The 16,433-nt window shown below is 37.7% G+C and overlaps 1 protein-coding gene and 1 pseudogene across 1 annotated transcript; both read left to right on the top strand.

The window, feature by feature from the left end:
* Positions 1-5,376: 5,376 nt before the first annotated feature.
* LOC120104460 (putative ADP-ribosylation factor GTPase-activating protein AGD8) lies at positions 5,377-8,771 on the top strand (annotated as a pseudogene).
* A 2,155-nt stretch (positions 8,772-10,926) lies between these two features.
* Positions 10,927-14,211, top strand: LOC103714041 (zinc finger CCCH domain-containing protein 56-like). Its single transcript, XM_008801169.6, has 2 exons — positions 10,927-12,307; positions 13,193-14,211. The coding sequence occupies exons 1-2, from the start codon at positions 11,551-11,553 to the stop codon at positions 13,480-13,482; spliced, it is 1,047 nt and encodes a 348-aa protein (XP_008799391.1). The 5' UTR covers positions 10,927-11,550; the 3' UTR covers positions 13,483-14,211.
* The last annotated feature ends 2,222 nt before the right edge of the window (positions 14,212-16,433 follow it).

Here is a 16,433-nt window from a genome sequence, read left to right as displayed (position 1 = left end):
CATAGCTCAAACGAATGTGAGATCTCAACTACCGAGGTCCCTCTTTAATACAACAATATAATGATATTCTAATCACATTTGCCTGCATAATTCAAAACATTGCAGAATTACAATTGGATATTAAGGAATAATATGACAATAATTGGCGGTTTGAAATGTTTGCTTTGCTTTTGGAAGGGGAGCAGGCAGAAGGCAATCCTATTAGGTTGCTTTTCCATTGGAAGGTTTGGTTGATGGTATGGTGATGTAGCACCCCATTTGAAGGCTAGTTTAGGCTATAAATGGTGGCCCAAATGAATTAAAGTTGATGAAGCTTGATGAAATTTGTTGCAAAGTTTCTTCGCATGCAAGTGAATGATTAATGGGGCCCTGTGGTACTACTTAGGGGTGGGATGTATCTTTTCTAACAACAGCTATTTGGATTACCTAATGTCCCTACTAAACAATGAAACAAATAAATTGGCACCCTCATCCCATCAACAGCAGCCGCTGAACTAACTACCGTCGTTACCTTTTCCTTGTAATTAAATTTGTGGTCCAAATTAGTGGGCCATGTGGGCCTATCCAAGAATGGGCTTAAAGGCTTGTAGGCAAGTTGGAAGGCATGCAGGTTTCTCATAGGATATTTGGTAGTGGTATCATATGATTTCACAATCATCCATTTGATCTCTTTATAATAAATATGTGAGGTATAACATCCATTTAAGTTAAAAGCTCCAGCTCTCTCTCTCACTCTCACTCACACACACACATCTCTTTCCTTTTTCTTCAAGAAAGAAGAATATATCAAACAAATATCACTTATCCACCATTTTTTTTTCACTTTCGCAATAATTACCAAACTATTATGCAACTCTTTCTGGACTCTAAGTTGTATTGGGTAATGGTGCAGTAGTCCCTCTGGAGAGAGGTTTGCTATATTTGTATTTATTTGAAATTGTACAAGTATATAATTTTGTACTTTTTTTGGATAGTTTTCAACCAATAAAAGTAAAAAAAAGGAAAGATTACACAATCATTTTGTCTATGATTTATATGACACAAAAAATCTTGATGGATTTTGCACTCAACTTGAATTCAAAATTTTGCAACCAATCCACTTGAATTTGAATTTGAATTTGAATTTTATGAGCATGCCCATTTGAATTTGATTCTTTACCATATATAACCTTGCTATCCATAGTTTCCGTTCCATCCATTATATCTATACTGTTAAATTTTCTCCAACAATTCCAAACATATTTGATATTTCACACCACTAGAGTGACTAAACACTTTGATTATTTTTCCCTTTCATAGATAGGTGCATTACATGTGCTTGATACTAGTGTAAAATAATAGTGAGGAGAATGGCGACATGAAGGGCAAATTGAGCAAGTTCTACCCTCTTTCTTTGGTGATCATAGTCCACATTAGTGGTCAGTCCATGGGCTTGGTCTGCTAATCATATGGTGTGAGAAATCATGTATACAAGGTCAGCCCAACCCAACAGCTAAACGGGCCACTAAACCTGAACCCGCTTGAGTCATGTTGGTTCCGGCACAAAATTAGTTTTGGGGTCGCATGTGAGTTGGATCAAGTAGAGAGCAAAAAACTATTCCTTAGATAAAATGGGGATCAGTGGGGACCCCTTTTATTTAAAAATTGAGATGGACTTGAGTTATCAAGCCCTTTAACAAAATTTGTAGTTGGACTGAAGCCCGGCCCACCACTATAGGAACTTAGAAGTGCAACTTGACAGAAACTAATTTGAATCAGGGGTTGCAATCCTAATAGGAGATTTTATGCTTTCTTGATGTTAACATGGTGCATGTTGACACTAAGCATATAGCAAATGGACCAGTTCGGGTAGGGTTGTGTCGGGTTAACCAAACTCAAGTTGCAACACTAGTAGATGTGTGCTTCTGGATTTTGTAGTTGGGAAGTGTATGTAATTGGGTTACATGTGGTTGTAGTTGCTGCATCTGCAACCATATTTTCTGTGTTTGGTTCAGTAGATTTGTAGTTGCTGTAAGATAAAATTCCATGTTCGCAAAATGATAAGTGTAATTATATTTGCTTGTATTATTAAAGCAGTATTAATTATGTCTGCATCAACCACTCTCCTTATTAGGAATTAAATCTATTATAAAGATGTCTCTAAAACTTTCTAGCTGCATTAGTTTGTCTTACGACAAATTTAGCCATAAGAGTTCCCATAGAAATGGAAGTGACCAGTGATAGGAAATCAGATATTTAATGTGCCAATGTATATCATCAACTCTTTCCATTTTTTAAAGATGACCAATCTAGTTTAAAAGCTTGAATTTATGATTTTGTTTTTTGAGAGGCATGGTACTCCTTTCAGTGTCAAAGAGGAATCAATTAGTGATGAACAATGGCACACTTTTTTTTCCCTTTTTAAGGATTAGAAGGATCATGGCTCAAGTGGGTTAAACTGCATGAACAAGGCCTTGTGGGGAGAGCGGCTATCGAGACTATTGATGAGCTCTAAAAGATGATTATAAGAAATAAGTTTTAGAAAAAGGGACGAACAGGGAGGAGAACTAGTAGGTTGATGTTCTAGATAGACATTGTACCTGATATATATCTATATCTATATCTATATCTATATCTATGTATATATATATATATATATATATATATATATATATATATATATATATAGCCTACTTTGCATTTTGTCGCATTAGTTCTATTTGTATCGTCCATTTTGGGACTGCTTGATGCATACTCAAGGGATATCCAAAAAATATGTTTTTTGGATTTTAAATAGTTCAGACACAGCAGATACTTAAAAAGTTTAAGATCTTCATTTTGAAATCCTGATCTTCAAATTTGACCTGACTGGATTTGACCTCAAAACTGGTCAAACTTATGGTGGCATGACTTGTGTCTGTTTGTGATATGCATGCATAGAGATATCATGCATAAATATATCTACATGGTGTACAAATATATGTTTGTAATATATTATTGGTTATTCATATATATGTCAAGAGTGTTTAGATCATGGTCTGCCATACCGATCCGTACCGGCCGGTATGGACCGATACGTACTGGTTCGGCCTGGAACCGATACCGGATCAGCGTGGAATCCGGTACCGGTAGCTTATCATTGGAGAACCGGTATGGGACCGGTACGGCACTGGTCCGGACCGCCACCGGTACGCCGATCGGTACTAGTACGGCGGACCGTAGTTTAGATTGTCGCACATACTTCTTGGTCTACATGCTACAATTATCATAGAAGACCTCTGGTAATGAGGATGCGAAGGATATGTTTGATAGGCTTGTTTTATCAACAGATTAGCAAGCTCAGTAAAAGTAAATGTCATCTCTCGTCTGCTTTTAAAGTTGAAGGTGGCAGAAGGGATGTTTGCCAAATCATATTGACAGAGGGGATAATACATAGGAAATTAAAAGAAGAGGCAGAAGAAGACATATGAATGCTGGATTTTGGCAACTTTTCTCAACCTCAACACAAATTCAAAACCATATTTTGCACACAATAGAAACTTTATGCATAAAATGGGTTTTGAGACTTTTGCAAGTGATCTATAAGCATAGGGCATCTTTTAGAGTTGGCAATTCGTAGGTCACTTGGGGCTTAGGTTGCTCAAGGTTCTGTGTTGGGCATAACAAGCCAAAACTTATAAGTGCATTTTGGGCATAAATAAGCCAAAACTCGATAAGTATATTCTAACATGAAAGTTTTCATATGGAAGAAATATTAATGCTTGTATATAGTTGTTAGGATTTACATTTATATATTTATATAAGAATGGTTTGGCATTTGGAAGAATGAACATTGGATTTAGATGTAGGTATTTTGAGAGTTCTATTATGAAGGTAAATTTACATTCAATACCCCAAAGATTTGATAATCAAGCTTGTGTAACTCTGTTATCTTATGCTTTATTCAACCTTTTGTAAGATTTTTCTTTTTTCCCAGTAGCCGATTATGGTACTAACATATATACCTGGCCAAACACCTCTATATATTTTCATACAGTCAGATGTCAAACTTTTCTATCAAAATTTAAATAATTTATGCTCTCTTCCCTGTCATGGTTACTAGTTCATCTTTATTAGCTTCTTTATAGATGGAATTCACATGACAATGGACAAAGTATTCTCAGCTTGGTAGGTCTTGGTGCTTTTCTGGTTTTATCTCATTGTGATGCACATATCACCCTGTCGTTTTCTATACACACTGTTTGTATTCAGTTTTACCAAGTCGAATCTGTTTAATTCTGGGCCAACTGTTTCAGGTTCTTATATCTTTTCTTTTGCTATTTCTTCTATTGTATTTAAGGTATTTTTTTGCTAGGGTCATAGAACTTCGAAATAAAGCTTTAAATTTTTTTATTTCCACTGAAGATAAATGTTGTTAGAGTCTGTCTTAAATGCCATGAGCTCTAATCAGCAATTGCTAGCAATGACATGTTTCAATTCCTCATGTTCTTGGTCTCGTTAAATCGTGCAAAAATTCACAAAAATCTGATATCAGTTTATTCAAGTGTCTCACTTCATCTAACTCTGTCCAAACTTATTTTTTGGGATTTTCAGATCATTCTCCTAAATGATACCACTACTCTTTCAATAAAATAAGTTTGCTTTGTGCAAAATTAATATTTTTGGCTTATTATTCTAAATTTCTGGTTTATTATTGTCAATATTTGTATGCATGTTTTCTGTTTTAACTTAACAGCTCGAAGATCTTGTGGAAGTTCTTGGAAGATATGCATTTTGCTATTCTAAGTTTTGCAAAGAACTTGCAAAACGTTTTGCAGAAAATTCCAGCAATCTTTCATCACCTGTTGCATCTCAGTCGTCACATACAGCTGATGGCCTTCCCAATCTGAAGCCTCTACATACAATGAAGGATAATTTATATGAAAGACTGGAGATTGTTGAGACAACCCGTTCACCAAAAGCTCCGATTCAATCACCAGTTATCAATCCTGTTAAAAGGTCCATTGGTGGAAAGAAGATTGGAAGTAAATCTGGGGGCCTTCATTCTCGGAAGCTTGCCACAAAGGTGGATCTGTGCTTTTCGTTCAAACTCATAATATTACATTGCAATAATAAATAAAAGAATATCTCCTGTCAGCAGAAGTTGATACATCTGAGTTGCTTCTTAGATGTCAAGGAAGGATACCTTCTGAAGTCCTTGTTTCATGGTTGATTCTTGTGTTATGGCTGGTTTTGACAAGAGGATGTTAAAATAGTACCTGGAAGCTGGCAACCCACCTAATTCTATCACTTTCTTCGATCGCATACTTGGATCATTTGGTCATGAGGCTTCCACAAGTCCACTGCAACATTCTCATAAGAATAATGATTTTAACTCGTGCATTTTAGAATTAATTAATATCCTGTTTACTTTAAAAAAAGTTCATAATTGCAGCCAATTGATAAAGTCTCTATGATCAGAAGCCTGTAGAACCAGCATCAGCTGTGACTTCCATGGCTAATTCCATGACGGCATTTGGCTCATCTTTTCCTTCTCGTTTGGAATATGTGGAGAGCATACGATCAGCTGAAAACATTTTGTGAGGTACTCAAGTGATTGGTGATGTTGCCCCTCCAAAATCTACAAACTTGCTTGCGGAGTCTGGAATGGATAATGGATCTTCTAAGAAATCAGCTTCAACTACAAAAATTAAGGTAAGAGCAGAGCCTTTTGCTCTCTTATCTTTCAGAGGAAATGCTCAATAAATTGGCACGTTGGGCCCGACATTTAGTGACAGAGTTCCATTGCTCTGGTCCAGTCATAAACTAGTACATTTGAAGTATAGCAGGTGAGTAACTAGTTCAATTAACTTTTACAAACCGTTGGAATGGCCGCTCCACATTTTACTTCTGTTGCTTAAAAATTATTGTCTTCCACTTTAAATGACATTTTAAATCACTGCTATTTTCATCACTAGTATTCCCTTCTGGCCTGATTTCGATCTGGTTTATCTCTATTAATAAGCCTTCTTTATTGGAAACTACTGATATTGGTATAAAGTTTAATCAATCATTAGTAATAAATGTGACTGATTCAAAAGGAAGGAGTATTTGATGGATGGTAATATTGACATTTACTGGTGAAAATGTTTGGGATTAGAATTACATTGGCAGTCAGAGAAGATGAAATTAGGTCTTTGATCCCTTGAAACTTGGGGAGCTAGTTTTGCATGGGTTATAACAATCAAATGATTGAACTTTGGAGAAATGGTTCACTAGAACATAATTGAATGGAATTTGTCCATTTTGTGGTACATCCGATGTATTCGCATACATATTACAATAATATGTAGTAGACAACATGTATGAAGATATATAATTCAGCAAGATATACAACAGTATTTCTAATGTTCCACATGATATATAAATGTGACCTAAATCTGTTAATACTCATTCAAGCATGTTATGTGTTTGGTCTGTCAAGGATTTTTAACTTCTAAGAAACATGACCGAAATTAGATGTCTCACTTTACTATTGAAGAACCATGCTGCTAACTGGCTTGGCATGGATTGGCACTTGAAACCCTGTTCTGAATGACTAAATCCAATACTTGAATTGCAGCATCACTCACATAACCATTATTACCAAGCCTCGTCCCAACTACATGAGACAGCTTTATTCAGCATTACATAAACAACTAATTGAATTTTTTTGGGTAAGTTGTGAAATACTTTATCTCACCTATGTAAATGATCCACCTCTGCAAGACATTATCAAATGATCCTTGATATTTCTCTGGATGAGTCATATGTTTCAATCATGACTGGAAACTTGTCTTGCAATCATCTTTTGACAGAAGCCATAGATGACATGCATCAGTTATGTTACATATATTTTTAAACCATTCGTTTATATATCTGTAGGCCACCTTCGGTCCAGTTTGGATGCAGATTTATTTTTGTTAGACATACCATCTAGTCCTTGTGCCTTATTTTTAACTGTTTCTCTGTTCACTTAGGTAGAGGAAAGTAATGAAGCAAGACAGAAGTTTTCGAATGCAAAATCCATCTCATCAGCCAATTTTTTTGGTGATCGGAACAAAGCAAGTGACTTGCAAAGATTTACTGTATGTGTTCCACTGATCCAAATAATTTTCAAAGAAAAATCACTTCATATTCTTAGCTGTGATTCAGGCAATTATCTTCCCATTCCATGATCTGTTATGACAGATATTCTATATCTCTGAAACTCCACACTTTTGTGGCATTATTACATTCTCTTCTAGGAAGAATGGCACAATCACCCATCATATTATGGCTACTATTCTTCACATTGTAGCTTCTGAAATATTGAAATTTGAACTTTTTGATCAGTTGATAAAGTTTGATTACTTTAAAGGGATGCTGATTTTAGCAAAAAAAAAAAAAGGGATGCTGATTTTCTAAAGTTCCCTCTTGTAGGGTCAACATCGATATCAGGTGCTGATCTTTTTGGTCATCATATGGATGGCATTGGTCTTGACCTTACCGCCGCTGAGCTTATTATCCAAATCTCTTTCCAGGTAATTGCTAAACTCTTGCTTTTTTGACATACCTGATTGATCAGATCATCAAATACTCCCATTCTTGATAGCAAAGAGAACATGTATAGGAAGAGGGACACAGATGATCACCATTGATTAAATTAACATAAAAGTTTTATTGAAGCATCTTTTGTTGTCATTTATTGGAACTTCAGTGCCCAACATCTGAGAATAGTGTCGAGAGGATGACCTAATATTTTTAAAATTCCCAAGAGTGGACTCATCCTCCAATTTGCTGGTGTTTTTTGGCATGGAAATCTAATTTCCAATTACATTCTAGTAAGTATTACTACTGTGATTTTGCTACAGCACTTAGTTCAGTGCTTGCCTTTTGCTTTTCAGGCATCACAGGACATATCCGCCCTCAAGGACATTGCTGGGGAAACTGGAAAAAAGCTGACGCCTGGAGCTTCCAGTCTTAATGATATTCAAGACAGAATCCTTCAATCTTCAAGAACAGATAACTGTTTCAGCTTGGGATTGTTTCAAGATCAAGGCTGCTTGCCATGCTATTTAATCTCATCTTATAATATTCGTTCATAGAAATCAAGCTTCACTAGTTGCTGTATGTTGGCTGTTTATTATAAAGTGAGATCTTCGCATTCTGAGTTTGTATATTTGATCACATATATATGTATATATAGCTGTTCTGAGTTTGTATAGCATTCTGAGTTTTTCACTTGAGCACCCAGTAAGGCATCCAATGTCTGAGCGCCATTCTGTAAAGAGGTTCAGATGGTTTGCAGTTCAGGTTGTACTGCAGAAAAATCCTGCTGTTAAATAAACAAGGATAATAGAAATTTTCCATTTCAGTTTTAGCGTTGAAGTTTTTATTAGAGCACCTGTTACTGATTTTAAGAATTTTCTATGTTTTCTAAAGTGAAGCTTGGTATGTTGCATGGAATTGGGTTTGTTTGAAAGCTTAACAAAAGAAAGCTCGGCTTCTTTGTTGGTTCTCGGCTAGTGGTTTTTTATTAGAGTTTCATAGGTAGAGATGGCAAGTATTCATCATATGCAGTTGTGAAATTAGTATACTGAAGGTGCGTGAAATATATATCATAGGCTTTGTGCTATACGAGGGTTCAAATGCATCATAAGCTCAAATCTCGATCATTCTTATTGCATTTGGCCAGATATTCATTTGTACCAGGGAATGCTTATATGATGAACAATGCCTTGTTTGATGGAAAGGATTGTGGTCTCTGTTCAGCTCAAAGGGATATTTCTTGAGATCGCCCAAACAGAACGAGCAATTTTATTTTCCTTCTGGCATGGTGGGCTACTAAATAAAAAAGCAATCATTTGCTTAGACCGACTAAATAAAAAAGAGAATTCATCAGCAGGGATAAGTTATCACAATATGCCATCAATCTATTTATTCATACGCGCCTGAATTGATTCACCTTACTCATATGTCAAATAATTTCACTACTAATCAGGATGCAAAAGTGTCCTACGGAATAAACTTTTCTTTTTTGATTATGAAACCAGATGCCAAGGGAAAAGGAACCCTGGCACGAGTTTGACCTAAAGAAGTTTTCCTCTTCAAGGATGACCTTAAGAGCAGAAGAAAATAGAAGTTAAAAATAGTTCGTTCCCTTTGTTGATGTTTGCCTCTATAGGCTAACCAGTCAGTTAAATAAATTCTCATCGAAAGAAGTTGCAAATCATAACTGATGTTTTCATTCATATTAACCATTTGGTCTGCTAAAAGATAAAAAACATCAGAGTAGCACTAACTACTGAACTATTCACAGTCTGCTCCAAAACTCAAAACAGGTACATGGCTTTCAACCTATTTTATCTTTGCTATTTTAAATATTTGACCTGATATGTTCTGCTTAGTTGATTCATGACTGTTCTTTTTTTTATAAAAAAAAAAAAAAAACCATTGTTTCGAAAGAGGATGGATGGTGTCAACGCATTATGTCTAAAATTTCTCAATATCACGAGGCTAGAAAACAAAAAGGAATAATGGATGGATGAGAGACGTTTCAAAGTTTGATCTTGTCTCGATCTTGGAAAGAGTCTCGTCTACCGCCAAATTTATCAGAAACTGTTTTCATCTTGGGATAGATCATATAAGCTTTAATTTTTCACTCATATGCTGAATACAATACAAGAAACTAATTCTTCATAATAAGCAAAATAACACCGTTCCATTGTTTAAAACCACTTATATCACATGAGGTCTTTAGTATGGGGGTAATAGCAATTATGGCCACCATCATCACCAGTATACGACCTGAGTTCTTAGGATACGAATGGTAACTGCAAAGATTTTGGTGGAAAACTTCATGCAAATTTGTGCAGGTCCTGGATAAAGTTAGCAATTGGGGAGATCATGGCTGCTTGGTTATTTGTCTATGGAGTCCAGTTAGTGTATTGTTCAGTCTGGTCCGCTGTATCGTTCTCATAATCACACATCTAAAAGATATTATGGCACGTCTACTTTCAAATCAGCACAGTGCCATGCTAAATGAAGTGCCTTTTGATCTGCTATATGCTCAGTAGCTTGTGTTTATTTTATATGGTTCGCATTTTTTTTTTATCTATCTTGCTATTTACATGAGTTATGCAGTGAAAACTACTACTTAGCTGATTGCATGCCTACTAATCAACTAGTAAAGCACCGGAACCGAGTCTGGTTAATTGGAGAGAGTTTTTGTTAACTTCTTGTGAAACTCTATAAAAGATTAATCAATCATATTACACTCAAAATGGCGGGATATGTAGGAAGGTCCTATCATTTCTCATTTCCTACTCTTCGTATCTTCTTTATTTCTTCACGGGTTCACGCGACAAAAGAGCCTTTCAGGATCTGTTTTTTTTTTTCTATCCTCTCTTCATCGCCTATAAGCATACAGAAAACACCTTGTCGAGTTGTCCAAGATAATTTATCATACTGTGCACGTCTGCAAATTCAACGGTCTGTTGTATCTTGAAAATGAATCACAAGAATCCGATGCACGTAAGGAAGCGAATCTTTTTCAAAAACAATGACTACACGCCTCAGACCAACCTATAGATACTATTTATTTTATTGTGGATCGAAAGAAAATTGCATTGAAGAGTTGCGCATCAGAACCGGTTGTTTCAGTAAAATTAAATTATTTGTGAATTTTTTCACTAAAATTAAATCATTTATAGATTATTTGAGTGCCGATTATTCCAACAGAATATTCGTTTGATGAAATTTACTATTTCATACCTTTTTCTGCGCAAAAAAAAAAAAAAAAATCAAAGGAAAAATAATATAAAATTTAATTTCAATTCAATTTCTCAAATATGATATGATTGGCAAGGTAACCTAAAAGAGGGAGCAGTAAGTCTTGCCCTTGAGAGAAGGTAATCTAGAAGAGGGGAAAATGTGGCAGCTGTCGGTAATGAATGATCTGTCTGGTTTTGGTAAATTCTAGTTCCGCTGGAGGACTGAAACGGCCATGACGAAAATAGCAACCCTTCCCCTCGGTTAGATATCCTCATGCCACCCTCCTCCCTCCCCGCCTGCCCTAGATAAGATCCGCTGATCTCTTCCTCTCTCTCTCGTTCCTGGCTTCCGATCTCTCTAAGGTGAGCTCTCGACTCCCTTCTTTGCCCTTCGATCGCGGACACAGGGCTCTTCCGGCCTCAAATGGCTTCCTAAGGGATTCAATCCGTGTCCGTCTTGCTGGGTTCTTCTGCACCCTTTTTCTTCTCTTATCTTCTGACTGGAGGGCTTCCTTTGATCTCAAAATTTGATTTTTAAGTTATAATTTTTCCTTCCACGAGCTAGGCTTTGGAAAATTTCAGCCGATCTCATGTTTGTGACGATTCCGTGATTGTAAGAATCGCAGCCTTTTTTTTTCCCCCTCTTCTGAATGACAACATTAGCACGTGTCTGATCTGTGATAGGGATTTGAGTTTAATTAGAATCGCCGGTAGGGTGTTTCATAGTCTTGGGCATCGTTGGTGTTGGCGGATTAGGGTTTTGATCTCCGGTGCTTTTATTTTTTTTTGGGTGCAATACATGGATTATAGCAGCAACGCCATTGAGATTATTCCGGAGGCTACTGGCCCCGAACCCTGGGCGCAGGCTTCCAATGATCAGGCTATATGGGCGACCGAGGACGACTACCGGAGTTGGAATGGAGAACCCTCTGCTGATACTGTATCGAACCCCGCCTATGGTGATCGCCAGTCTCAGTCGCAATCCCGGGCTGGAAGCGAGCAGCCCCCCAGCAAGAAGCCCCGGAATTCTTTGGAAGGGAATGGGTCGACGAGCAAGTCCAGGGCAATTGGGAAAATGTTCTTCAAGACCAAGCTCTGCTGCAAGTTCCGGGCTGGGACGTGCCCCTATATCACAAACTGCAATTTTGCGCATGGGATGGAGGAGCTCCGGAAGCCCCCGCCCAATTGGCAGGAGATAGTAGCATCGCAGGAGGGGATGGAGCCCAGAGAGGAGCACCAGATACCTATTCTGACCTCTTCTAATTTGGGTGCGGATGGGCAGAGGTCTTATAAAGGGAGGCACTGTAAGAAGTTTTACACTGAGGAGGGCTGCCCGTATGGAGATACGTGTACTTTTCTGCATGATGAGCAGTCGAAGGCTCGAGAGAGTGTGGCGATTAGTCTGTCGCCTACAGTTGGAGGTGGTGGATATGGTGGTGGACAGAATGCGTCGAATCAGAAGCCTTCGAATTGGAAAACTAGGATCTGCAACAAGTGGGAGATGACTGGGTATTGTCCATTTGGTAGCAAGTGTCATTTTGCTCATGGGGCCGCAGGTATGTTTAAGTACTTATTTTTGCTCTTAAACTGCAGTTCGGTGCGAATTTCATTGTGAATGTGATGAAAAGTAGAAATACTACGATGTGGCTTCTTGTTATTTCCTTGAATGAGATGGATGCAATGTTGGGCCTTGTGTTATTATTTTTATGGTTGTTAATCTTGCACCATCACAAGGATTTTCTTTGAGAGATTCTTATTCTTAACTAGAATGACTTGCTTGCATGGTAAAGCATCATAATCATCAACCCTTGAGTGCTATGTTTGAGTGCTTCATAGGCACATGTCCATATACTTTCTAATTCGCCTATCATATATACAAAAAGACCTGATATGCATTGTTTTGGGTATATGTGGTTTCTGTCTGACGTCGATGCAAAAGACAAGTAATTCTGATGCTCATGCAGAATGCTATGTTTTGAGCTCTGTACTATGGTGTGGTCTATGCATTTTGATTAGTTGCTGCCTTCTTTGCCCTTTTAACGAGCAATGCACATTTGTTACAACAAAAATAGCATCTGGTCGGCATTCCCTTACCAAAGAAAGGGACCATCTGGGAGGTGGTTCACTGCCTAATGGAACTATGGGAATAAAAGAGCCGATGCACATTCTTTACAACAAAATAGCATTTGGTTTTCATTTTCTTAAAAAAGGGGAGGTAATCTAGGAAGTGGTTCATTGCCTAATGGAACTAGGTGAATGCATGCCAACTGATTGTAAATTCTGTACACATGCTGCACTCCATGATGCATCAATTTTTTCTTGTTTTTTGGGTGTCTTACTTCAATTATTTCTGTGGCAATAATGCTAATTATCGGTTCAGCATTAATCCATTGTGTGTCAAAGTTCTATTCTCGCACTGATATGTAAATGCCACGCTACAGAACTTCACAGATATGGTGGGGGGCTTGTGGAGATGGAAGGCAGAGATGCTTCTTCAGTAGCTACAGATTCGAAGCAGGTTGGGGCATCAACAAGGGCTCCTGCAGACACTGTTGTTGCATCCATGCAATCAGTTCCTCATGCTGATGTTTATCACATGGGAGGTCCTTCACAGAGGTCAAGCGTTGTCGGTCAGAGGCAGGGGCTAGGTCAGGGTCAGAGACTTCAGAAATGGAAAGGGCCAGACAAGATCAGTAGGATATATGGCGACTGGATTGATGAAAGTGAGTAGACCCATACGTGCTGATATAGCAGGGCATCTGGATGGAAAAATAATAAGTGTAGTCATCTCTACTAATTGCATGCTGGAACGTATTGTTTAGTCTTTATGTCGTAATTGCAATGAAACTGGTGGGTTCTTATATCTGAAGCAATAGAAGAGAAGTGCTACCCCTTTTTTTTGAGTAGCTGAATCTTAAATAACCTGAAGGTTTCATTAGAAAGACAGTCACTAGTTCTTATGAGTTGAGCTTGTGAAGCTTGATGGGAGAGTGTGTGTTCTGTCATAGCCTTGCTATTTTCTATTGTCCTTCCATATCATGAGTGGAAGGTCATTGAATTTTCATGGTGCCTACGAAGTTTCCCTGAAGCAGAACCGTGTGTTCATTAAATTTTGTGCTTTGATGACTGATTAGGAGCTCGCTGCTAAGGCAAGCCCATACGTGATGGCTAAGTTGCTCAGTATCATCAGCTGGTTCACTAACATGGTATCATCAGCTGGTTCCCTAACATGTTTCTTTGTCAACAAGTGATGGTGATCAGCTGAATAAGGCTTGCCTACTTCATGCTTATGGAGTCTATGGAAGGTATCTGGCTTGATTTTGCAACTTGATGCAGTAACATTAGTGTACCTGTTGTTCTTACAGCAATTCTTGTGTCGGTGTCGATGTGTAAGCTAGTTAATGAATTATCCAAAGGGTTTTCATGATGAATCAACATGCTACGTGTATTGTTCTTCCCATTTCCATGCATCAACAGCTTAAAATTGTGTTATTAGCTTTGAGACATAATATAAATAAAACTGTTGAAATTGGAACAAAATTAGAGGTAACCCTGAATAGGAATGCTGGGTGAACGAGGATAAAGCTGACAGCAAATAATTGAGTAAAAAACCACCATGTTTGGAAATAAATTAATGAGTTACTCCAATCCCCTCTTGCCACCTAGCAAAAGAATTGTTCGGCCGCATGTCATTACTTTTTTATAAGTGTTGTTGGGATACACAAGACAGAACATGGACTGATTCTACGACTGATGAAAGATATTATTTTTTCTCAATTAGCTGATGCAAAAAAATCTTGAATAGATCTCTTAGACTTTTTGCATTATCCACTCAACTTATTTGTCTTGGAAGGTACTCAGCTATGCCTTCCACACTCTCGAAAGTTGATTCAAAGACATGGGTAAATCCTTGATGCCTGTTCTCCATACTCGCATTCTTTCCCCTGTACACAGAAAACAGCAATATCAAAAAACAACAGTGGTTCTGAAGCCCAAACTAGGCCTGGTCCAAACGGCCCATCCATAGTTTAGGGAGAGGACCTGACAGGGGAGGAGTGAAGAAGAAAGAAATTATCACCCACACTACATGCATCCTATGGCCCTCCATGCAGCCAATAATAGCTTTTGGTTCCTGCGGGCTCCATTCATGAAGCATGCATTTTGATTGGACCAGGCCTAGTTTGGGCTTCAGAACCTGTTTTGAGTTGTTCTTGGGCTAACCTTTGTTAACCCTATTCGAACTTAGACTAAGTCTAAGACCTCAAGTGTCTTTATGGAATCTGGCTCGGTCAAGGGGTTGGTCTGACTTGGTCCAGTCCATTTCCAACCCTACAAGTAACTTTGTAGCAAAATTCAGGATAATGAACAAAAGGAATGGACCCAAAAATAACACATTCTAAAATCCAAATCCGTATGTCGTTTACAAAGCTACACATCAATGAAATTATGCCTCCATGGGAAGAGAACCAACAAGAATAGCAAAATCCGTCAACATAAGAAGAGAACTACCAAACAACAACAGCAAGGATCACCACGTACGAAAGCAGAACAAGCCAAAAAGACAACAATGACAACCCTATATGGGCTATCACTTGACTGCATGGTCAAGTCCAAGGAAAGAAGCAACCATTCGTGCTTCTTTTGCAACAATTGATTTCACAATCTCTTGAGCTTTGGGAAACGTGTGCTCGTAAAACTCTTACCAAAAAAAAAAGAGAGATTATAATCATGCACATGTACAAAAATGAATTCAAAAGTACACCCACGAAATTAATTAATAAAAAAAGGATTATAAAAGTTTTCCTAGAATTCTTCATCCTCTGGCCTAAAATGACTTACTTAACCATGTTGGTGTACAAAAATAAATTCAAAAATACAACCATGAAATTAATTAACCAGAAAAGGATTAAGATAGTTTTTCTAGAATTCTTCGTCCTCTTTTCAAACTAGGCCTAAGTGACTTGTTGATGTATACTATAATCAATCGGTAACAATCATGATACGTGAGTTATTTCTGCTCTTCAAGAAGTTAGAAGGTCAAAAGCCCAACAAAAGAAATTTGCTACAAAAATATTGCAGGGTTTCTTAATGTTTTGAGTGGGTCAATCTGACAAGCCATAGTTAGGGATGATATGGAATGATTCAACATCTATTTTGGGATGGCTTGTAGTAGTTATAACATGTATGGGAATTGCGTAAAGACGTTCCGGACATAGTTGGATGCAAATTAGGCTTGGTGTAGAGCAATTCTTCTAAAAATATTTTAAGTCACGGTTGGATGCAATTCCAAGTTTCATCTAGAGCCTAGTTTCTAGATAGATGGAGATGATATTATTTTGGTGCCAAGTGCAGGTTAGTTTACCAAAATTGTGTAGTTTAACTTTCTTATTGAGTGATACATATTCTCTATCAAGACAAGAGCGGAAAATGAGGCCAGGCAAGCCCGGGTTTGAATCAAGCTAAGACTAAAAAGGCTAGAACCAACCAATCACGGTCGTGCATGTGCTATGCGCATTTTTACAGTAGCACCAATCGCTTATCAATTATAGTTAATATGCAATAGAATCTGGGTAATATGACATTAAAATGTTTTCAACTATTTTGTAGCACCATTGCACAACCAGAGTCGTACCAAGAAGGAATAAAATCAGTTGCGTTGGCCCAACCAGAAGTAGGGTTGTG

Source organism: Phoenix dactylifera, chromosome 10 (assembly GCF_051530095.1).
Source record: "Phoenix dactylifera cultivar Ajwa chromosome 10, Ajwa_hap1_PhDact_Kaust_v1.1, whole genome shotgun sequence".
Lineage (NCBI taxonomy): Eukaryota > Viridiplantae > Streptophyta > Magnoliopsida > Arecales > Arecaceae > Phoenix > Phoenix dactylifera.
Note: the sequence above shows the minus strand (reverse complement) of the source record. Positions and strands in the feature narration are given on the sequence as shown.

Excerpts from the sequence above, each read along its gene's own strand:
- LOC103714041 (XM_008801169.6), top strand. The coding sequence starts at position 11,551 with ATGGATTATAGCAGCAACGCCATTGAGATTATTCCGGAGGCTACTGGC. Across the intron at positions 12,308-13,192 it reads TTTTGCTCATGGGGCCGCAG|AACTTCACAGATATGGTGGG; the intron begins GTATGTTTAAGT and ends GCCACGCTACAG.